The sequence below is a fragment of the Cricetulus griseus genome, chromosome 2 (genome assembly GCF_003668045.3).
Source record: "Cricetulus griseus strain 17A/GY chromosome 2, alternate assembly CriGri-PICRH-1.0, whole genome shotgun sequence".
Taxonomy (NCBI): Eukaryota; Metazoa; Chordata; class Mammalia; order Rodentia; family Cricetidae; genus Cricetulus; species Cricetulus griseus.
This window is the reverse complement of record NC_048595.1, coordinates 19,523,115-19,548,250: the sequence shown is the minus strand read 5'-3', so window position 1 is coordinate 19,548,250 and position 25,136 is coordinate 19,523,115. Positions and strand designations below refer to the sequence as shown.

The 25,136-nt window shown below is 42.2% G+C and overlaps 1 protein-coding gene across 4 annotated transcripts in view; it reads right to left on the bottom strand.

Annotated features, from left to right (window-relative positions):
* The window catches only part of Arid1a (AT-rich interaction domain 1A), an 82,703-nt gene that overhangs the window by 47,450 nt on the left and 10,117 nt on the right, over nucleotides 1-25,136 (bottom strand). For all 4 annotated transcript variants that reach the window (XM_027399603.2, XM_027399602.2, XM_027399600.2 and 1 more), the window contains one exon: nucleotides 607-819. In XM_027399603.2, the coding sequence (XP_027255404.1) occupies nucleotides 607-807 (201 nt within the window). In that variant the 5' untranslated portion in view covers nucleotides 808-819. The remainder of the gene's footprint in view (nucleotides 1-606; nucleotides 820-25,136) is intronic.

Genomic DNA, 25,136 nt, shown 5'->3' with positions numbered 1-25,136 from the left:
ATAAAGGTTTATAAAAAAAAAAAAAAAAAAGTGACAGTGCAAGGTCTGGGGGTGATGCTCAGAAGCAGGGTCCCATCTAGTATGATTGAGGGTTTAGGCTTGTTCTCAGCCCCGAAACCACCCCCCCAAAAAAATCCCGCAAAAAACAATGGTTTGAATAATCAGAAGTCTCCTCTGTAACAGCACTGTTCACGTCTATAATGTTCATCATAGGCCCCTCTTTCTTTACACACCAAGTCCTTGTTAAACATTCTCTGTGACCCAGGCAGCTTATGTTGGTGAAGGGCTTCCCCACCCATAAGGCCAGCAGCACAAATGGTTTCTACTGTAGTAGCAATAAACAGGTATTCAGCCATGGCCTTCTACCATTTAGTCTCCCAAAGGAAGACAAGACCAGCCAGGTCAGGGAAAGGGGTGAGGGAGAAGACATGTAGATTGGGTTCAAACCCTAAGATACGTTGAAACAGACAGAAAGACAGACATACATAGGGTGGTGTGCACTATCTTGTTCTTAGTTAGCCTATGTGCATATCAAGAGAAGGCCTGAAAGCCATTCTAATCCTCAAACACCGATTTTAGACAGCAAAGGTCGAGGTCATCATATACCTGCTGTGCATAAGAGAGGCCGCCCATGGCACTCTGAGCCCGGCCCTGCATGGTCATTGGGTACCGCTGTGGAGTCTGGGACCCATATGGCTGCCCTGGGTACCCATGTCCTTGCTGCGGTCCTGAAGGAGGTCCCTGTTGTTGCGTGTATGGGTTAGTCCCACCATACGGCTGAGGTCTCATCTTTCCCATCTGATCCATTGGACTGGATGGCTACAAAATAAAGAATATTTTCATTAACCTCAAGTTTTGATGGCCTCTGGCCAGCATGAACATATAGTAGTCTTTTAAATTAAGCCTACATGCCAAAGTAGTCAGTCATTCAACTCTTTTCAGAACTTAGATTTTCATTAAAAATTATAATGCCATGTGAAAGCAGTTTGGAAGCTTCAAAAACAGATACAGAAGCATTCTAGAAAACTGAAAAAGAGGCTGATTCTATAGTCCATTAAACTTTTTCTTTGCATTTTTGTAATGCTATGGCACAAAGTAGTTCAATTTATGTCTTCTTCAAATGAACAACAAAGCTAAGTAATAGCTGTTGAAAGAACAGTAATGAATTTGGAGCCTTTGTTTATTTCAAGTGAAAATCCATTTCATTTAAAATTGAAGAATTTGAAAGTAAAAAAGGACAGAACTTTGTCTCTTCAAAGAGCAAAATATAGGACTGGAGAAATGCTCAGCAGTTAGCACTGGGTGGCTCATAACCACCTATAATTCCCAATGACCTCCTCATCTGGTATTAGCAGACACAGACACATCAACACACACACACACACACACACACACACACACACACACACACACACACACACACACAAAGAACACAGGATACGTACTCATCACACAAACACATAAATAAAAAAGAAACCTTTACATAAACAAGCAGTAAGTTATAAGCTGAGTATGGGGGCAAATGCCTGTAATTCGAGCACTTGAGAGGTAGACAGAGGATGATCAGGAGTTTCAGGAGTTCAAGTTCATCCTAAGACGCCAAGTGAGTTTAAGTCCAGTCTGGGTTAAATGAGACTCTAAAGTCTCAAAAAGCCAAAAGCAACCAAATACAACACCAATACAAAGCTCAAAAGTTCAAAGCACAGACATCAATGTACAAATACAGCTTTTCTAGCTGGGCATGGTGGCTCACACTTGTAATCCTAGCATTTAGGAGGCTGAGGTAGGGGGAGGTGCTGTGCATTTGAGGTGACCCTTAGCTACATAAGAAGTTCTGGGCCAACTTCAGCTGGTAATGAGACCCTGTCTCTGGATGGATGGGTGGACGGACATATGACTTTCCAGTCCTTTATGGTGCTCATTCACTTTCTGACATGGTTTCATCCTACTGAAGCTACAAAGACCACTTCCCTAACATACTTTCCTCTGCCAGAGATGCCTGCCTGTATCTACTGGAGACATGAAGAGGGAAGAATTCTTCTAAATAGCTCTCAAATAAACTCAGTTGGAAGATAGGTTCAGAGCCATAAACAAAATATGGAACAGAATCTTAGTTGTGGGAATAGGTGGTAAATTTAAAGTATTCTAAGTGTAAATATCATTAATTTTCAAATCAATTGCATATATCAAAATCACCTGGAGAGCTTGTCAAATCACAGACCACTAGCATCAATCTGTGATTCAGAATGGTTCACAAAGGGCCCAGAATATGCATATTTGTAACAAGCCTAGTAGTAGGTTCTAGTTCAAGTTCCAGTTTTGGGGAGGATGGGGGCTCAATGTGAGTGGTTGGAGGCGACCTAGAGGTCTAGGTCATCCTGAGGGTTCTTTTTTAGTTCCATTGTTCAATAAATAAATTACTTGATAATATAAACTGTGCTCCATTTAAACAATTGCTTGCCTCTTCCTTCTTCCATTCTTCTCCCCTCTTGCATGTTTTTATTATACTAGAAGAGGTAGAGCTATTGTGAAGAAATATCCAACTATCAAGTACAACACAACAACAAAACCCAAAAAACCCAGGAGCTAGTGGAAGGGATATGGTAGTGCACACCCATAACCCCTGCCACTTAGAAGCTGAGGCAGGAGGGTCACAGAATCAAAGCCAGCCTGGTCTATATATAGCAAGTCCTAAGCCAGCCAGCCAGGGCTACATAGTTGTAGTTTTGTTTGTTTGTTTTCAAAGAGAAACAAAATGAAGCAGAGAGGCAAAGTTCTCTTAGGCTATGGATAAATTTCAACTAAAAAGGTAACCATGTTAATGGGAGTACTTCCTTCCCAAAGGAGAGAATCACAGGATTCACTGGATTACCCTTCAGTGTTATTCCAGGGCTATTTCCAACAATCTTAACTTCTATACCAGAAGCCCCAGTAATGGTCCCAATCAGAATTTTGTAACCTACATGGGTTATTTTGGAACCATTTAGGACATTCTAGTTTAACAAAAAAAAAAAAAAAACAGGCTAGTGAGAAATACCACAATTTCCCCCAATATTATTGGCAATGGTACAAAGATTGGGAGGCAGTGTCCAAATGCCACACATCGTACCTACATCATCTCATCCCAGGTTACAGGGGCTGTCTGAGGCCCTCAATTGAAGAGGGCAGTATTTTCTACACCGAGAGACCAGGCTCTGGCTATGTGTCAGACTAGGCCTGCCCAGAACCCAGGAGCAGTTATTAACATGGTGTTACTATGGAGCTTCTATAGCAATGGCTATTAACAGCTGAAGATGAGAGTTTTCCATGAGTTTCACAAATGCCCAGGCCTCAAGGTTCCAATTTTGTTGGTGTGCGAGGGCTTGAGCTTCCCCCCACTTTAAATCCATGTATGATTCTGATGGAGGTGATTAGCTGGAAACCAGTGATCCAGTAAAGCATATTCAATAAAATGGACCAACTGTGATGTATTACTACTACACACTTAAAATATAAAACGTAACTGGGGAACTAAATCATTTGCCGCCGCCCCCCCCCCCCCGACAGATTTTGCTACATGGATACCAGGCTAACCTCAAATTGGCACTCTCTCCTGCCTTAGTCCCCAAAGTATTGGGATTAAAGGTGTGGACTTTTATATTTAATTCTATTGCATTTATTGTTGGTTTTTTTTTTGTTTTTTTTTTTTGTTTGTTTTTTTTTAAGACAGGGTTTCTCTGTGTAGCTCTGGCTGTCTTGAAACATCTGTATACCAGGCTGGCCTCGAACTCAAGGGATTTGCCTGCTTCTGCTTCAGTAGCATTGAGACTAAAGGCGTGTGCCAACACGACCTAACTACTACTTTTATTATTTTTTACTTTTTTGCAGTCCTGGGAATTGAACACAATGCTTGATAAATGATAGATAAATATTTCACCACATTTTGGCCCTGGTTTTACTTTTTTGAGATAGGGTCTCACTAAGTTGCCCAGGATAACTTTTAACTTTAATTAATAGATTTATGTATTGTATGTGTATGAGTATTTTGCTCCAACATCTATCTGCCTATACACCATGTGCATGCCTAAAGAGGATGTTGAATTGCCTGAACTGGTGTTATGGTTATTAGTGAGTCACAATTTGGGTGCTGGGAATCAAACAGTCCTCTGCAAGAACAAGTGCTCTTGAAAGCTGAACCATCTCTTTAGCCTCTAACCTTAGAATTTGATGCTTCTACCTCAGCTTTGGAGTAAATAAAATTAAAGGCTGTGCTGCTAGGCTTGGCATTTTACTTGTATTGGTTTGTTTATTATTTATTAATTGCTTCTTTAAAGGCAGGCCCTTTAAATCGGGGTCTCAAGGCCTCAAACAATTTGACCTTGAACTGCTGATTTTCCTGACTCTGTCCAGCTTCCCTAAGTGCTGGGATTAAAGGCATGTGTCTCCATAACTATGTGGCACTTGGGATCAAATCCAGAGCAAAGCTAGCAGTGGTGGCCCTCACCTTTAATCCTAGCCCTTGGGAAGTAGAGGCAGGTGGATCTCTGTGAGTTCGAGGCCAGCCTAGTCTACAGAGTGAGTTCCAGGATAGGATCCAAAGCTATGCAGAGAAACCCTGTCTTGAAAAAAAACAAAAAGACCTCTACAAACCAAGCTATCCATATAATCACATATGGCTAGTGGCTACCCTACTACAATGTAGTTTGAGAGCAATGTTTCTAAATAATTTATTATTTCCTGCTAAATATGGCTCCAAACTTCCTATTAAACCCCACACAATATTAACATAATAGGAAGAATGAAGAGTGAAGTAATTTGATAGACTTGGGGTTCAAATCCTAACCCACTGTCTGGCCCTAAAATGGATATAATGAACACCTCACAGCCTGGTGTGGGGAGTTTACAGTCATTCATATCATCTCAGCACTGGGGAAGGTGAAGCAGGGGGATCACTATGAGTTCCAAGCAACCAAGGCTACCAAGTAATCTCTAAGCCAGTCTGAGGCTACAGAATGAGACAAAAAATAAGCTTCCCACAGTGATTGAATTTAAATGTTCAATAAATGATAGTTATTATTAATAATGACAAATTGTTCCCCCCTACAAGACTATAAATTTCAAGCTATATGTTCTGGGTTCCTGATTCTACTGTCTTATCCACAAAGGTGTATTTTCACCCCAGTGCTGGCAACCGTGTGTGCTCTCCCAATGTTCCATTCTAGACCTACGCTGGCCTCTAGTTGCACAACTCAACTTTTAAACAAAAACCTTTCACTTTCAGCACACTTTGAATCTTTCATGTCTTTCTAAATGACCTATTGTAAATTTAGTAGCAGTGATAACTGTTCCAAGAAACTGGCTGTATTTCTGAAGTCCAAGTTAGTTTTGCTTTGTTTTGAAATGGCAGGGAATCTCACTTGCCTAAATTCCACTTGAGTTCCTGGACTCAAGACTCCAGAATAGGGAGGAGGGAATAAGAGGAGGCTAGGGAGGGGAAAATGTAGTCTGAATGTAAAATAAAATAAATACTCCAGAATAGCGGGAATTACAGGCATACACTACCACTTTGGCCAAGTTCTGGGACACGAGAGTTTAGGAATTTTATGTTCAAAGTCTTCTCAATAACTGTAGTACAGGGCTTGGTAACTGTTAAACTGCAATGATGTCTGTCTACTGTAGAGAGAAAACACAGTTCAAACTATCCACCTAAAATAGGCTATGACTTTGTGGGCAGAGGGAAGAAATGAACTGGACTCAATTTGAGGGGGGTGGGGTAGAAAAGTCATGAAGGATCAAGGACATTTTGAGATAACTCAACCTGTACCAGCAAGGGTCCAATGCATACCAGCCCCAAACACATGGCCAAAACCTTAATGCTTACAATGGCATGATGGCAACTATCTTCCCTGCACTTGGGAGGCTAAGTCTGAGGCCATTCTGGCCTCACAATAGGATCTTTTTTAAAAAAGGCTAAAAGTCTGCTCTCACATAAGACCTATGTGCCCAACTGAACAGAGAGAGCTACTTCCACAAGAGTTATGAGGGTTTCTCAAAATGAATGGCAGACTTGTCCCCCTCATCAAAGGCTTATCATGATCAACAGGCCATGCATCTCCTTTGAAAATTTATCCAGCTCCAACAACTAGACCACCCTAGTCTCATGTCAAAGTTAAATATCTGCTCATATCAAAAGAGAATCTAATTCCCACTTCCAAGATTTAAAAATATTGTGAAAAGACATGTGATTTTCAGTAATGGGGGGAAGGCTCATCCAATCTCTTAAAGTAGAAAATACCATTAAATCTTCACTGATGAGTTTTACTGAACCAGAAAAATTTCTACTACATGTAAAGTAGAAAAGCCAGTCTCAATAGTCAGCAGTCACAAAGCAGGAGATGGGAACACTGAATTGGAGCTGCTGCAAAAGAGCCAGAGATTCCACTCTGGGAAAGACAGAGAGGAAATCCTTTCAGTGGGAAACCACAGGAGTAGATTACTGTGATTACACTTCAAAAGCAAAGGCTCTGCCACAGAGACACATAATTGAGAGGGAAATGCTGGCCCTTGATCAGGGAAGTCAGGCCCCCTGCTATATACTCTCCTGCATTCATAAAAAAATAAAAATAAAAAGGGGGAAAGAGCCGTAAGACAACACATCTCAGTCTACCACTTAGCTCCTTCCAGATCACTGGCCTGACAAATGAGAAGAATGCAGTTTAGGGGCATCAAAGGCAAGAATGCTTAGCAGGCTTATCCGTCTGAATATATTCAGTACAAACAGCTTGCAGAGTTCCCCTACTCCCAGCAAATGGAATTACCAGCACCTCCAGACCAGGTGGCTACTTGAATCACTCACAAGTTCTCAATGTACCAAGGAAAGCCACAGTGACCCTGTGAACTGCTGAATGTAACAAACTGAGTTTTAAGGTTTGTCAGGGTTAAGTGTCAGATAATCAAAAGTAACCAATTTCAGGACACTCAAAAGATTAAACATAGTTGCAAATTCTCTATCTGACCACGAGCCATTGAAAGACCAGACAACACCTAGTACTAACACTTCCAAACGCCAAGAGATAGATAGCACCCCCCTAGCGGCACCAGAAAAAAACTGATTCTGAAATACAAGTCTGAGAAGGAATCCCAAGCAAAAGATGCACTGAGGAAGTGATCAGAAGTGGAGGTAAGGGCCAACTTTAATGCCCACCAGTCTGAAGACTAGATAAAGAATGAAATAAAGGGTGGGTCGGGGACCGCCAAGACTATCTGTCCTCAGAAAGAAGCCCCAGCACACCACACACACACACACACACACACACACACACACACACACACACACACTGTTCTGTCCCTCTAAATACCAACTAGCTGGTGCCAGGATAAACCTAGAACCATACCCTTGGATTTTGGGCCTCCAAGTATTATTCCTTACTACTTATGCTTTCAATTTATTCCTGCCCAGATTTGTTTATGAGTTTTAATAATAACAATAAAAAATGCATCCCTGGCTCTTTAACCGAAAGAACCCCCTAATTGATTCCCACAGTAATTAACCTGCATTTTACCTCAGAGAGCGGTAGTTAAGGAAGTCGGCACTGCTATTTATAACTCATCTCAAATTGAGGGCAGACTGCCTAAAATCTAACACATCCCAGCTGTACTCCTGTTTGAACTGGGGCCAAGGGAATTTTTTAAAGCAATCTTGGCACCGAATGAATGACACCAACAGTATGGGAGCGCGAGTGGTTGTGTTGCGGTGACGTAGCACTGGAGGTGGAGGGAGGGGGCAGTGTACTGTGATCCCTCTCGTGCGTGCCTGCTGCCTGAGTCCCAGTACAGTAAGCTGGGAACCGCCCACTGAGAGCCAAACACAGGAAAAGGCTTTTCCTGTGGACCGCCTTGAAGTGAGAAACACATGGCTAATCTGCATAAACTCGAAGCCACACCGCCCCTGCCAGGAAGGTTAGTGCTCGTAATCTCTGGCCATGGAGCTGGCTGCCTGGGAAGACTTGGACTGGAGCCTGATAACCCAGAAAGAGCCGAGAGAACAGATGGGTAAGGACCCCAGCAGAATACAGCCCTGGGTCACGTGACTCGCCACATGGCCCCGCCAGCACAAACTATTGTCTGGCTGCAGAGCTCCCATACAAAGGCACCAGGCCTCAGCTTCCTGTGATTCTAGGGGCTGGCAGCAGCTGTTGATCGGTTCCGGAGGGGACCCTGCTCTGTAAAAGGGGCACTCCGGGCAGAGATAAGTACAAAAGTTACGGCCTCTCCCAACCAGCAAACTTTCACTTTTCCTGCCAGCTTCCCAGAAATCACTTAGATACTAGTCGAAGGAGACTTCCCCTGCAAGAACAGCCTTGTTCCCTGGTACATAATTGACCAGCATAAATCACTCCCATTGTCCCTTTTCTCTAGAACTACAGACTATCCTTGCCTCCCCCCCACTCCGACCCCGACCCCTACACCATGGGGTTAAAGACATCAGATTCCTACCAAATCCAAGAGAAAGTACTATGAAATCAGCTCAGATATTTCTATCCTGAGACCCTGCCTCCTAAAATATGACTACACAGGGGTTGGGAGATGAGATGTTATTTTTTTCTTTTGAGATGGTGTCTTGCTATCTTGTCCAGGCTGGTTTCTAACTCTTGGGTTCAAATGATCAGTAGAGCTGAGACTGTAGGCAAATATACCATACCCAGCTACATGTTCACTTTTAAAGAGGAGAAAGATGACTACATGCCAGGACAATATATCCCATTCCTAACCTTCTATTTGGCCTTAATAGATCAATCTCATGCATGGAGAAATGGAAATTACGGAGGGTGGGAAAATGACAATATTATCACATTCACTAACATTTTTTCAGAGAACCAAACCCACCTGGCCTAGGAGTCTCATTATTTAAAATCTTACAGAAGATTAAAAAGGAAAAAAGTTCATTCAAGTTCTGAACAAACTGGTCACCTGCATCTGTGGTTGGTAGTTTGTTAAGTCAGTTTTATTGTTTTAAACTCTTTCAAACTTCCCCTATGTTTACAAGCTGAATAAGACCACATTTCCAACAAATCAGGTAAGGGCTGTGACCAGACCTAATGCCCTTCCAACACACACTACCTCATAGTGACACAAATGAGGTGGCCATGGGCTGACCCAGCACGTAGGGCACAGCAGGTTCAGGGACGCCTGGGTTATGTACAACCAGTTTGGGGGAAGGGGGGAGCTAAATTCTGATTCAAAATAATAATAAAGGGTATTTGGACAATGACTCTCTATCCAGACCAAAAGAGCACAGAAAATTTAGCAAGGTTTAGAAAAGGAAACCAAAAGAGAAAGTCACTAAACCATCTAATAAAACTAACAGAATAGGAGAGCTAATTAATAACCACTTCACAGCTGCCTACCCAAAAGCAGCTTGCCAGAAAAACCACAGCTGGTATTTCTTTACTTCTTCCCTGGCACCAGAAAGAGCAACTCAAACAGAGCAGCTAGAGCACCGGACTAATAAGGACAGTCTCCATCATCCAGGCGCTTTCATCAGCCACTTCTTACAGTTCCTAAGTGAATAACTGCTTTTTGTTAAGACTGAACTTACATGCTCAATTTTCCTACTTCCAACTATAGTATCTCTAAGGGAAACAAGCAACTTCTTCAGAAAAATATTCCTCTTGCTGAGGGATGTAGTAGTGAATCCCAGCAAAGGAAGGCTGATCTCTCTTCAAGGCCAGTCTGGTCTACACAGCAAGTGCTAGCACAGCCAGAGTCGAGTATCAGAGAAACCTCCTCTAAAAAAACAAACAAACAAACAAATCTAAAAGGCTGGGCCGTGACGGCACACGCCTTTAATCCTAGTACTTGGGAGACAGAGGCAGGCGGGTCTCTATGAATTTGCGGCTAGCATTGTTTACAGAGAGAGTTCCAGGACAGCCAAGAGCTACATATAGAGAAACACTGTCTTGAAAAAAACAAAACTACAGCCAGGTGTTGGTGGCGCACGCCTTTAATCCCAGCACTCGGAGGCAGAGGCCGGCTGATCTCTGTGAGTTCCAGGCCAGCCTGGCTCTGGTCTCCAGAGCCAGGATAGGCTCCAAAGCTACACAGAGAAACCCTGTCTTGGAAAAAAAAAAAAAAGAAAAGAAAGAAAGAAAACTACAAAAGAAAGCTATTTTTCAGATGTCCCTAAAACACAGGACCTTAAAAACAGGGTCAGACCCCAAGAGCACAGACAGAAACAAAAGGTCATCTGATGAATCAGGGGCTCCCTTCACAACCGTACAAGTTCTTGAGGAGAATACTCAGAGGTACAACAGGTGGGCTCAAATTACCACTTCTCACAACAGCTTCATGGAAGGACAAGCAAGAGTGAATCCATTCAATCATTATGGTACTCAATGCTACCATCCAGAATTCTAAATCTAAAGAGGACAGGGTCAGGAACCCATTCCCAAGGGAGATGTTACTTCTCTTACTGTTTATAACCTTGTAAACTCTAGGAAGCCAGAACTGTATGCAAGGTTTCCTACTTTAAGGAAAAGGTCTTCAGATGTTGCTTACAATACAAGACTATAAAAACAACGGCCCCCAAGACGACAAACAGGAAAAGACATGCTCTGAGCCATTGAATTAAGAGCTCTGCCCATGGTGTTTCTAATTTCTTTGTCCCCCAGTTTCCTCACCAAGAGTATAGAGGTAACTGGGCATAGAGGGAGAAGTAGGCAGATCTCTGTGAGCTTGAGTCAGACTGGTCTACACAGTAAGAATCACTCTCTGTGTCTCTGTATCTCTCTCTCTCTCCACCACCACTCCCTTCACACACACAGGCACACCAAGCATGCGGAGAGCAGCGATAGAAAATAGAGAATAGCCAGCTGTGCAGTGTTTCATTCACAATTGTCATTCCATCACTCAAGAGACCAAAACAGGACTGCAGTTAATGCCAACCTTGGCTACAAAGTGAGAACCTATCTTTTAAAAAGGCCTAGGGGGCTGGCTCAGTGCTGCACAAGCATAAAGATTGAGTTCAGGTCCCCAGCACCCTTGTAGAAGCCAAGCGCAGGAGTGGGTGGGTGTCTATAACATCAATGCTGGGGAAGTAAAGAAAAGTGATCTAGGCCAACCATTCTAGGCAAAATAGCAAGCTCCACATTCAGTAAAAGACACTACCTCAAAAATAAGACGGAGAGTGACAGAGAAAAGCACCCAACACAGACATGCATGAGCAGGAGCATGGACATACACACAGGGATATGTAGGTCAGTGTTCCTCTAGCATCAGGACCTGGATTTGATTCCTAACACTGAAAACACCACCAACACCATCAAACAGGTGTTTCTTGGCTGTATGAACCAGCTTGGAATAACCGAGAAAAAGGAAAATAATAATCATAACAGCCCCTCCATTCTGAAACTACACACAATATCACACACATACATACATGGTGGTGAAGAAATTTATTTATTTATTTATTTGTTTGTTTGTTTATTTATGGCTTTTCAAGATAGGGTTTCTCTGATTAGCCTTGGCCATCCTAGAACTAGCTTTATAAGACAAGCTGTCCTCAAAGGCATGCACCAGCACCACTCAGTTAAGAAGTTTAATTTATATATTAGGCACAGCAAGATATTAACAACAATAATAAAACATTTACAACGATACATTATAAGTTTGGTGAATGTCTCTCTCAAAACATGGAATTTTCCATTTAGTATTTTCAGATAGGAGTTGACCTTTGGTACCTAAAACCTCAGAAAGTAAAATCACAAACAAGAAGGGGGAGCTACTGGGGCTGGAGAAATGACTCTTGTGATTGACAACACTGGTTCAATTCCCAGAATCCACATGGGAGTTCACAACTATCTGTAACTCCAGTTCCAGGGCATCCATAGCACCAGGCATGCACGCAGGCATGCAAGCAAAAACAAAAACAAACAAACAAAAATAATAATTAGATAAAATAAACCTTAAAAAAAAAGGGAGGAAAACTATTATACCACCATAATATCATCCGCAGTGTTTGAGGGAATAAGTGGATCACGTGAGAAGTACACCTTCCATCAAATAATGAAAATGCTCCAGTCTAGGAGACTATCTATTTGAAGATCCAGAACACTCACTTCCACACAAACCCCTGGGTTTAATCTCCAGCCAAGCATAAAGTAGGATGAGGAGGAGCTATGACATGCAATTCCAGCACTCAGGTGAAGGCAGGAGAGAGGACCTATAGTTCCCGTTATCCTAGCTGTAGAGTTGAAGCCAGCCTGTCAACACCAACAAACAAAACGCAGCCCCTAAACAGAAGACTATTTTTCTTCCACCATACCACTGCCACACAAAATGGTAGATATATTTGTTAACCCTTGCTTAACGTAAGCCCCGGGAGGCAGCAACACATGTGTGCATGATTCGGTGCCGTCCTGTCATCTAGCACCTTAGCTATCTTCATCCTGCATGAGTCTCAAACTTCCAGCAGCAAAGCTTACAAACCAAAAGAATAGCTGGGCAGTGGTAGTGTGCAAGTTTGATCCCAGCACTCAGGAGGCAGAGGCAGGCGGATCTCTGAGTTCGAGGCCAGCCTGGTCTACAGAGTGAGTTCCAGGACAGCCAGAGCTACACAGAGAAATCCTGTCTTGAAATAAAGACAAACAGAAACCACCAACACACAAATTAGACACCAAGAAGACTGGACAGTTCAAGTCTGAAGCAACACTCACTTTCAGGGTGTTTTCCCAGACGGAATTTGTTCAGTAGCTTCTTCCAGGAAAGAACTCTGACAGAACAGCCAACAGTTTCAACAGGGGCAATACTAGCCACTCTAAGTGTTTTTAATTAAATGTATGAAAAGCTTGTTTTCATTGTTGTCACAGACTCTTTTATAAATGCTACTGATATTTATTATCTGGGGAGCTAAGTGCCAAATGCCCTCCAGTGCTTCACAGAGAAAAATGGTCCTCACCCACCACAGCAGGGTAATATATAACTTATGGAACTTAACCCATGGAGCAACCAAGAGAACAGAACTCAGAACTGACTAGCCTTAACAGTTACAATAGTACAAAGACACCTGACAGCTGAGGAGAACGTAGCATTTTGTTTTAAGCAATAGTGGTGTCAGGCCTAGTAGCTCGTGTGGAAAGCAAGAGGATTTCTGTGAGTTTGAGAGCAGCCTAGATTACTTAGTGAGTTCCAGGTTATTCTGGTTTGAAGCATAAGATCTAAACTCAAACAACACACACACAAAACCAAACTTCTGTTGGAAGATAATCTAACAAAAGTACTTTTTCCCTCTAATGCTTTTATTTTAAGTACAGCCATACTGCAATTTCTTCCTCACTACAAAGTATCTGTAGAGGCAGGGAATATGGACCCTGTGTTCACAGCAAACTGTTTGACTCGTAAGTAACTGCTGATTGACAAAAGTGGACTAGCAAGCACTTAGTAAGTACTAGTGAGTTAAACATCTTGCTATAAGACTTCTTATGCTAGCAAAACCAATTATTGTACAATTAATCTAGGTGGCATTTCAGCAAGCATAATGGACAATGAGGAATTTAGAAGTATGGCTTAACACCAAAACAAGACACTTGCATGGGTGAAAAGACCCCACGGCTGTCCTCCAGTGTATCTACTAGGGAAAAGACGTTGGTATGGGTGAACCTGGAAGTTTGGCAGAGTGCAGTTCTCTTGGTACTACTGCCATTCTTTACATGTCATGTTTATCATTGTATGATATGGCACAAAAGGAAAACAGAAGTGTGGTCAAGTAACCTGACACATTTTCACCTGGGCAAGCACAAAGCACTGTCCAGCTCTTCAGAGTAATTTTAAAATGCTCCAGTTCCAGTATCTGGTTTGCAGACAGTATTTAAAACCAGCTAAACAAGTAAAGGCAGAACCTACCCTTTCTCTTATAAAGGCACTGGTGGTGCGCACACACAAATACATGTAATAAAATTAAAGGTACTAAATCTAAGTACACAGTTTTTTCTCTTGCCAAAGTTTCTCCTCCTATACTAAAAAGGGTATGTGGAGCATATCACGGAAGAGTAGAATTAATTTACATACAGACATGTAAATCAAGTAGTATACTATACTTTGACAAGCAGCAATACCACTCAGTTATTTCACTAATCCCTGGAAGTATCTTGGGTCTACTCCCCTAAAATGCCTTTTTTTTTTTTTCCCAGCTAAGACCCACCCCAAGTCTACTGACACTACAACAGACACAATTACAGAAGTTAAAGAAGGACTAATCTGCCAGGATGATGTGGTAGACTTTGGGGAGCCCCGTTTGTGGGCCTTACCCTGCCTGGGGAATGAATGGAGGGGGGGGATGTCTAGGGGCAGGAGTGATGTTGGGGGGGAGGGGGGAGGGAGAGGGAGAAGGGATTGACATGTGAAACAAGCTTTTTCCTAATTTGAACTAAAAGAATAGAATAAAAGAATAAAATTTAAAAGAATAAAATTTAAAAAAGGGGGGGGCTAATCTGGGCTAGGTGGTGGTGGTGAGGCTGAGGCAGGGGGATCTCTGTGAGTTCCAGGCCAGCCTGGTCTACAGAGATAGTTCCAGGATAGCCAGGACTGTTTCACAGAGAAACCCTGTCTCATAAAAAAAAAAAGGGGGGGGGGCTAATCTTAGTTCATCAGCTTTATTCTAGGTGCATCCAAATCCTAGGATTTAAGGTCAGCAATTTGCAGACTGGTAGATCATATAGTCTAGCAAATTCTCTACTTCTTTTCAAAGCTTCCAAATTATACTGTTATCAAACTCTTAGGCCACTGTCCAAAAAAACATGTGCGTTGGGCTCTACTTCAAGATTCTCACCAAAAATATGATACTCAGGTTAGCAGCTGTCTCTTTAGAGCGACATCGTTAGTGTTCTTTCTTTGCACTCTGGCCAGTTGATCCCGTTGAGATGAACACTTGGCATACTAAACAACCATATAAATCTAGCCAACATCTTACCCTCTCCCATCTCCTCCTGTGTTCCTAGTCCACTCTGGTTCACACATTCCTCAGATATTATCTTACTTCAAAGCACTAAGAATGTCCCTTTAGTGTGTCTGGGCAGGTGAGCCCAACTATTTCAATCCTATTTTATTTTAAACCCAAATGTCATAATGAAACCACTACTGGTCACCTGAGGTTTTCTGTTTGGGGTTTTAAAGAAGTCAATTCCAAGTTGCACTAGAGAGCAAGGACTAGAATTGCAAGATGAAGCATGGTATAAGCTGTCCTGTGCCAACTGAACCCCAAAGAGTAAGGAAGCTAAGATCGTCCTCTAGACCAAAAGCAATAAAATGACAAAGTGTTAACCATCCAGGAACTTCTGCTTATTTATTAGTTAGACAAAAGTGATTCCAGTCTTTAGAACAGAGGTAAGCAATAAGACACTAGGGTCTTCTCAGAAATGTTATACTAGAAGTAGTTCTAACTGCATCTCCAAACCTGTACAATCTCTAGCATGGTAAAGTTACTGGAGCATCCATGTGTTTTATATTCTACTAAGTTAGATACCAAGTGAGGGAATGAAAGGCAGTGGAGGGATGTAAAAGAAAATAAAGCCAAAAGCAGGAGATAAAATGAGTTAGAAACATGTATGTACAACACAGAGCTCCCTATTGAAAGTATTCTTCCTAGAAACCACTGACCTGTCCTGGTTGGGTTTTAGTGATGCATTTCTCAGGCAGCAAGGAAAAGGTGGTCTGGCTATATACTTGTTTCTAAAAGGACACAGGCATTCTACTTGAGATTGTCTGAAAGCCCCTGTGAATTAGAGCACTGGCTCTCCAGTGGGTATTTGAACCGATAATGGTTTTTTTGTTTTGTTTTAATATTTATTTATTAAGTATACAGTGTTCTGCCTGCATGTTGCCTGAAGGCCAGAGGAGGGCACCAGATCTCATTACAGATGGTTGTGAGCCACCATGTGGTTGCTGGGAATTGAACTCAGGACCTTTGGAAGAACAAGCAGTGCTCTTAACCACTGAGCCATCTCTCCAGCCCCCAATGTTTATTAACTGACCATTTCTGCTATTTTAATTACATTGCCAAGGACAACTTTGAATAATAAGAACTCTTTATAGAAATGGAGACAAGTCACATGACTAACATTAACTTACACAACTGGAAACAGGTCTCAGCTCAATCATACACCTTCAGACAGGGCTCACTCATTTCAGTGATGGGATAACTTGCTAGGATTCTATTTTGTTAGAACTTCTAAGGGAACCTGGTGTTGGTGGTGCACGCCTTTAATCCCAGCACTCGGGAGGCAGAGGCAGGTGGATCTCTGTGAGTTCGAGGCCAGCCTGGTCTCCAGAGCGAGTGCCAGGATAGGCTACAAAGCTACACAGAGAAACCCTTTCTCAAAACAAACAAACAAAACTACAAAAAACTTCAAAGGTTAAACAAAACACACATAGGCTGGTCACTATAGAGCTAGGCATGAGGGCTGGAGAGATGGCTCAGCCATTAAAAGCTAGGCTCACAACCAAAAATGTAAGAGTTAGGCATGAAGGAGAGAGGGGAGTTACTGAGAGAGATCACATTCCTGTTCTCAGATCAGGTGGTAATCACAGGCAGAATAATGTTGAAATACTGGTGTCTTTTTTTTTTTTAAGCAGGATCTCATGTAGCTGAGGTTGGATTTGAACTACTGATCCTCTTGCCTCCATCTCCCAAGTGCTAGGATTAGATGTGCACTAAATTGGTACTATTTGGAGACTGTCAGACATATCCAGAAATAGTCTTTTCTACCTTCCACAGATACAGATATTGCCATGTCACCTCATGGCAGAATTAGGGATAAACAGAATATGGGTGCCATCCTATTAGAATTCACCACCTCTACACAGGAGATGATCCATCTATTTTCTACATGGGCTAAATGATTGGATATTCCTGGAATGCCTACGATGAAGACCTCACCCCTAACAGAATGGTTTTACAAAAGTGGGGCCTTTGGCAGTAACTGGGTTCGGCTTGGATCACAATGGCAGCTCCCCATGCTGGGATTAGCACTCTTTAACTTAAGACCACAAGCAAGGTTTCAGGCCAGCCTGATCCATCTACATGGTGAGTTCCAGAACAGCCTGGACTACATAGAGAAACCCTGTCTAGAAACACCAGAAAAGACCACAAGCAAGAGACTTCACCTAGAATCTAATCTGCTGACATCTTAACCTTGTACTTCTACACTCCAGAACTGTGAGAAATAAAATCTACAAGGTTTTGTTAGTTAGTAGACCATGAGGTTAACACAGCAAGCACTTTTACAGCCTTTTCTCTATCCAGTAACACTTTCATCATACACAGACAGATGTATCTGAAACATCCATCTACAGTATAATTAGAAGCACCTCAGGCAATTCAGATATGCCCTGAAGCCTAGTTGGGTGTAAATGCACAATGAAGTACTTCTCAAATTTCAGTGTCCATCAGGACAGTCTAAAGAACCTGTTATGGCATAACTCGGAATTCTGGATTCAGGGTTCCAATTTCTAAAGAAGGTCACCCAGGTAGTCCTCTCAAACTAGGCCAAAATTTGGGATTTTCAGGCAGATAGGGTGTCATGGCCCTCAGGAGGCTTACACTTGGCAGTTTCAAATTCAAGGGCAACCTATGCTACATAAGACTCTACTTTAAAAAAAAAAAAAAAGTTGCTTCATTGAGTTAAGTGTTGGCCATGCAGGCCTGACAACCAGTTTGATCCTGAGAACCCAAAAGGAAGGAGGGAACCAGCACAAGATTGTTCTCTGACCTCCATGTACTCCATGTACACAATGCCACACATCTGTGCGGACACCATACAACACAGTAAAAAAGACTGGGAGAGGGGGGGTTGTTTCCTTTTTCAAGAGAGGGTTTCTTTGTAGCCTTGGCTATCCTGGAACAAACTCACTATGTAGACCAGGCTGGCCTCAAACTCAGAAATCCTCCTGCCTCTGCCTCCTGAGTGCTGGGATTAAAGGCGTGCACCACCATTGCCTGGAAAAAAGAAAACTTTTTAAAACAGAATTTCTATAATTTAGCAGTACTTTCATTCATCTTTAGTATGCAATACAACCTACAAAGTAGGGGTTTTTTTTTTTTTATCATGTAGTTTAGAGTACAGAGCAGGAGAAATGGCTGATCTAAAGTCACACAGCCTAAAGAAAATTTAAAACTGGACCTAGAGCCTTCTGTGAAACTTGATATGGCACTTAACTGTGTGTGTTCACTTTACTCAGGTGGCAGATTAATACAGTAATGTCCTCCTCTCTAACTTGGCACTCCAAGTTTCTGGAAAAAATTATTCTGTAAATATTTTCATAATGCAAGTCACTCACACAAAAGTAGTTCTATCTTAGAACCCGAATCCCATCCCCAGTCTCAAAGGTTGTCTCCTGATAATGGCCTCAAAGGACCAAATACTGCCAGTTCTCTTCCCAGGAATTACAAAGCAGCAATAAAACAAGTGTCATGACCATTTATGAGAAACCCAGAATAATAAAACTTTAAATGGGAAAAATGGACAGGGCCAACATCTAGGTATAGTGTCATAGGAACCATTCTCCAAGCAAGGCTGGAGAGACTTGCTCAGTGGTGATGAGCATTCCTGATCTTCTGGGTGACCCATGTTCAGTTTCCAATACCCACACGGGGCAGCTCACAACCACCAAAAACCAGGGAATCCAAAGCTCTCTTTTGGCCTCTGCAGGTACCCTCACACATGTGGCAGACGCTCAACAGAGCCATATACAAACAAATAAATAAAAATAATTTTTTTGGACAGGGTTTCTCTGTGTAGCTTTGGGGTCTATCCTGGCACTCACTCTGTAGATTAGGCTGGCCTGGAACTCACAGAGATCCACCTGTCTCCGCCTCCAGAGAGCTGGGATTAAAGGTGTGCGCCAAGAAGAATAACAGAATCTGCCTCTTCCAGGATTTTGAAGAGTAAATGAGGAAAATTCATGAGAATCAAACATAATGCTTATTCAGCACAAACTAGGCCCACAGTACACAGAAGCTGCCCTGAATTCTCACTTTCCAGGTGCTGGCTTCAAAGTCAAGATCTCAGTAAAGATGCCTGACCCTCAACAATGTTTTAGACAAACTGTTCCCTAAGTCCATTATGATAGTTTGGGGTTTCTGTTTGTTTGTTTGCTTGTTTTTTTCTTTTGGAGCCCAGATTCCTAAACAGGTAAAAGTTGGAAGCCAAAGCATAAGTTATCTAAACTGAATGATAAAAAGTTGCAGGCTTTGCTGGGCTGTGGTGATGCTTGCCTTTAACCCCATCACTCTGAAGGCAGAGGCAGGCAGATCTCTGAGTTTGAGACCAGCGTGGTCTAAGAGCTAGTTCCAGGACAGCCAGGGCTACACAGAGAAACCTTATCTAGGAAGAAAAAGCAAACAAACAAAAAAGTTTTTTTTTTAATTTAGCCATGCCATTGTGAACATACTATATTATGTATCATAATTGTGCATGACTTTATTTATGAGCTAAATAAATGAATGGAAAAGAAAAAAAAAAAGTTTGAGGCTCTGGACTAATTAATGTGGGACCAGTCTGTGAATTCCACACCCTCAGGATCAAACAGAATGCTGTCCAAAAGGCAGAGAGAAAGCCATCTGTATTTTCCAAAGACTACCTGGCCATAAATACAGGAACTAGACACCAGCATTTCTGCCTAGGTAGCCTGTTTGCTGAGGACAGAAAAAAGGTCATTTCTACTCCAGAGAAGGGAAATCACTGGATAGAAGATCCAAAATGATGTACCCAAAACAATGCAGTCTTCCGTCCTCTACCACATAGTCAAATTCATGCTGTTCTTTTTTAAAGATTATTTTTATTTTGTGTGCATTGGTGTTTTGCCTGCTTGTAAGTCTGTGTGAGGGATCCTGGAGTTACAAACAGTTGTAAGCCACCATGTGGTTGCTGGGAATTGAACCCCAGGCCCTCTAGAAGAGCAGTCAGTGCTCTTAACCACTGAGCCATCTCTCCAGCCCCTCATACTGTTCTTAAAGTCAAAGTACACAACACTTGAGCCAACTGAGAGTAAACAGGCAAGCCCAAATGCACTCTTGCTGAAAAGCTCAGGGAGCTAGCTGTGAGCTCAAGAAAAAAGGAGGCAAAACAAAGATCAAGCATACAGCAAATGGTTTTTTAAATGACATCACACCGACCTCTCACACTCCACCGTTCCCATCACACTAGTGTTAAATCTTTGGGGGTGTAGTGGGGTCCTTTTAACAGAGATAAACAAGCACGCTGAAAGCTAACAAGTTTAAAAGTGAAAAGCATATAAAAATCTTGGCTGCTGGTGATGAGCCACAGAAAAATCATGAATGTGCCAGTGCCGAGGGAAAAGGAAACCTAATATCCAACATTGCAAATTTGGGAACACAGAAGCAACAAAGCCATAAGGACACCCTAATGCCAAGAGGGGGGGGGGGTGCTGTACATTTCCTCTCCATGAGGTAGCAATTCAAGCAATGCACTCTGGGCCTGCAGAGCACACAGCCCAACACCCAAAGCCCCTTAGTGTGTAGTATCAACATAACTTCCTAGAGGACAACAAAAATCTGTCCTGGATTACTGGGTGATTTCTAATATGCACCATAACCAACACTAAGTCAACATTTAGGGATGGAATTTCCCACTGCAGCTTTCTGGAATGTATTCTTGGCATCAGGCTTCTTCCCATTCCAGTCCACCCTTAGAATATGCAGAAGCCACTGAGAAACAGTCAACCTGTCCAACAACACTCTCCCTGATATGCACAAGTGACCAACAAAAACGCCCTCAGGTATTCATGTGCAATTTAAGCAACAAAACAATAACAACAACAAAACCTTTCCTCCATTTCAATGGGGATGGACAATTTCATGGACTAAAGTGATTAAGTCAATGTTTACCCTAACTTGATCCCTCTAAAATGTGGGACTGGGGCTCCATGATTATGAGTGCTTACTGCTCCTGAAGAATGCAGACGACTAATGTTCAATTCCTGAAACCCACAAAACAGCTCACAACTACCTGTAACTCCAGTACCAGAGGTTTCAATGCCCTCTTCTGAGTCAGTGGGCTGAGGCATGTGCATGGAGCACATACATACACATAAAAGTTCAAAAATACAATACAATGTAGGAGTAAGGAGTTCATCTTCTGCACACCTACTATGCACAACAGATGAACTATAATGCCTAGTGTTGAATTATTCAAAATTCACTTTCCCAAAATGCAAAAGCCCCAAGGCAAAAAAGAAGTTCAAAGAGATTATTTCTAAATTAGAATCTGTATTCAAGATTCCTTCTCACTGGGCTGACAAGATGGCTCAGTGGGTAAAATTGTTTGCTTAATGAAATTCTGAGCCAGGCGGTGGTGGCACATGCCTTTAATCCCAAGACAGGCAGATCTCTGTTGAGTTCAAGGACATGCTTCAAAAAGCTACACAGAAACCCTGTCTCCAAGCCCCAACACACACACACACACACACACACACACACACACACACACACACACACACACACACACACTCACACTCTCTATGTAAAGGTAGGTGGAAAGGTTATCAACTCCACAAGGTAAACTGTCCTCTGACCTCCACACTCCATGACAATTTTACACTCACATAGTTTTAAAGATTCCGTACTTCCAGCTTGCCCACGCCTTTAATCCCAGCACTCGGGAGGCAGAGACAGGTCGAGACCAACCTGGTCTACAAGAGCTAGTTCCCAGGACAGCCTCCAAAGCCACAGAGAAACCGTGTCTCCAACCCCCCCCCCCAAAAAAAAAAGATTCCGTACTTCCCTGCTGGTACGGTATTACCTATCCACTTCCAGGAGGAAGCATTTTTGTATTGCAGTGGCTTGGCATTGGACACACAATTCACATTTGTTATTAAGCATCCACTAATGGTCCTTAACAACTGCCAAACACAAAGACCAGCAGGTAAGACAAATCACAATCATTACATTTCAGAGGCTCCATAAGGAATAATCGTGTTTGTAGCATTGAGTTTCTTGGCCATAGTCAATCTATAAACAGTATTAAAGGCCATTTCTCTTATTGGACTATGGCAAACTGCATATATCCATCAACCCATCAACTAATATAAGATTCTAAAGTAACTCAACTTGAGCACAATTCCCACCTCGTCAAAAGTAACAGCAGCATAAAAACAAGTACTTCATGACTAGGGAAATGGCTCAGTGGTTCAGAATGTTTCCTGTACTTCCAGAAGACCCAAGTTCAGTTCCCAGCACCCACATTGGCTGGCTTACAACCACCAACTCCAAGGGATCCAACCTCCTCTTCTGGCACCTGAACCCACGTTACATTTACTCACACAAATAACATCAGCTAACTCTAAGAACAGTGTCCCTGTTTACCAACCAAACTGTTCTGAACAAATATGACCACAGGGCTGTCCAGAATATACAACTAGGAAGACCTTCCAAATGCAGCCACTACAAATAAATCCTCAAACTGGTTTAGAACTTAGCAGATTGCCACACAGCCACAGGAAGTACAAAATCGGTGCAACCACTCAGAAATTTTATGATCAGCATGTCATCTCAAAGTCACTGCAACACCAAGGTAAACTACAGGTCCAGGAACGGCTACAGTTTGGATTCTATAAAGCCCATGTAATTAGAAATTATGGATAAAGGGCAAGTTAGTATTTTTAACTTTTTCCAGCACTTAGGAGGCAGAAGCAGGAGATCTCTGTGAGTTTGAGGCTAGCCTGGTCTACAAAGCTACACAGAGAAATTCTGTCTTGAAAAATCAAAAAAATAAAAATAAAGCCGGTTGTTGGGTGGTGCACGCCTTTAATCCTAGCACTCAGGAGGCAGATGTAGGCGATGGATCTCTGTGAGTTGGAAGCCAGTCTGGTCTACAGAGAGAGTTCCAAGACAGCCTCCAAAGCAATACAGAGAAACCCTATCTCGAAAAACCAAAAAATTGACTGATAGATATAGATATAGATATATAATAAAATATTTAGTTTGTCACATGCTACACATCTGAACTGGTGGCTATCCCGGACTAAGCCCGCTAAATTCTAATTGGTCCTCACTCCCAGTTCCCTTAAGCCTGTATTGACTTAGGGAACATCCACAGTAAAACCACTTTGCCAAGGTTTCTGAATGTGTTCACCCAGCCCAAGATGACTAAATTCCTTTAAAGTTGATATTGTTTCTATCTTTTCTAAAGAGTGGGGTGGGGTCGAAACAGTCTGCCTGTGTACCCTAGACTGGCTTGAATTTAAAAGCCATTCTCCTGCCTCAAACCTTCCAAATCCCAAACCCCAAGTGCCGAGATTACAGGCATCACACGTGGCTCTGTCTCTACCGTTTAAATCCTTTTCTATCTAGTACTCAGTCAGTGAAAGTGTTCTATCTAGCTCCCAGTCAGTGTTAAGTATTCTACGAAAGTGTTCTATCTAGTTCTACCTAGTACCCAGTCAGTGAAAGTGTTCCATCTAGTACCCAATCAGTGTTAAATGTAAATGGCCCCATTTCTCAGCCCACTGGAGTCTTCCAGATCTCCTGACCTGGACATTAGGTATTAGGATGAAGTTCTAATAACCTTACGATTTTTGTAGTGGGAAGGCCTTAACAATATTGGGCAATGAAAAAAATCAGTGCCACAAAATTTCTCTTTTTTTCTTAATTTTACTTTAAAATAACCTGATAGTTTTTGTAACAGAGCTGAACCTAAAAATTATCAGGGCCGTAATGACATTCATATTCCCTTCTATATATTATCTAGGCTAAATCAAACAGGCTCTCACAGAACACTGATCTTAAAACAAACAAAAAACAATCCACTTCTTGTGAAGTAACTGTTATCAGTCAGTGAATTTAGGTTGGTTTTTGTTTTGTTTTGTTTGGAGGGGGGGTAGGGGGGAGTGGTGAGACAGGGTCTTACTATGTAGCCCTGGCTGGCCTGGAACTCACTATGTAGACCATGCTGGCCTCAAAGTCAGAGATCCACATGCCTCTGTCTCCAGAGTTCTAGGATAAAGATGTGGGCCACCATGCCTGGATCGGTGACCAACTTAGTCTTAAAAGACACTGACAAAATTCCTCTGGTCTTTTCACAAGACTACCAAGTCAGATTCTTCTCTCACCCCGCCCCCAAAAAGTCACTGAAGGAACAAGTCAAGAAATATTAATCTAAAAATGACAATTTCTAAAATCTACCCATCCAACCTTTGAAACAGGATCCAGTGAACTGACTGACCCAGACTGGGGAGATGAGAATTTTAGCATGTGTACAACAGAGAAGCCTTGTAAAAAACTGTAAAAAAGCCAGGTCCTTAAGTCCTTCACAGCTCAACAAGAGAGTAAAGCTGATGGTGAACCTTTAGTATCATTCTCCTTTCTGGTATTCTAGAAATGTAAATCCAATCCAACAAGACTTCATGCCAAACTACAAATCCTTTTCCAAAGGAACCGAGGTTTTAACTCCAAGTCTCCAAAGCCAAGCTTTTGGAACACATTTATTTCACTACTGAAACTTTGATAGCTCTTTCCAAACTTGTGTCGGCTTTCTCTATGTAACAGCAACTGACTTTTAACAAGGTTTCATGTCTTCAACTTAGCATGAAGTCAAACCACAGAGGTTCCCCTTCCAGGGTGGCATCCTCTCCTCAGTAGTTAGTTCTAAGAGAACTAAGTACCTCTCCCAATTTCTCCATCCTGCATGCCCTGCCCCCTCAGCACTGCATTCTTCCCTACCCCTTTTTCAGCAAGGCTATTTTATTCTACCTCATGAGGCAACTAGCTTTATCTTTGCCTGAAAACTGTTTATTAATTTGCCTGTCAAACATTCTATAGAGCCGTTTACATCTTACTACAGAAACCTCCTGGGTACATATTGACAGCTCAGCAAGTATTTACACAAAGCTCTGAAACACTTGGTTCCTTCAGAGGAAGCTGCTGTGTCAAGCCGAGAATCAAACACCTTTTCTTCTACCTTTTTTCCTCCTCTCTAGAAGCAAGCTTCCTTCTAGCACAGCTCCAATATGCAGAAATCATACTTCTAAACTACTAAAAGAAAAAGATGAGTAATTCAGGTGTGCTGGGGGGAAAAGCACTTCCAGGACTACAGCAAGCCACACCATGTAGTTCCTTAAACCAGGAAGGCAAACAACCTAAAGAATTT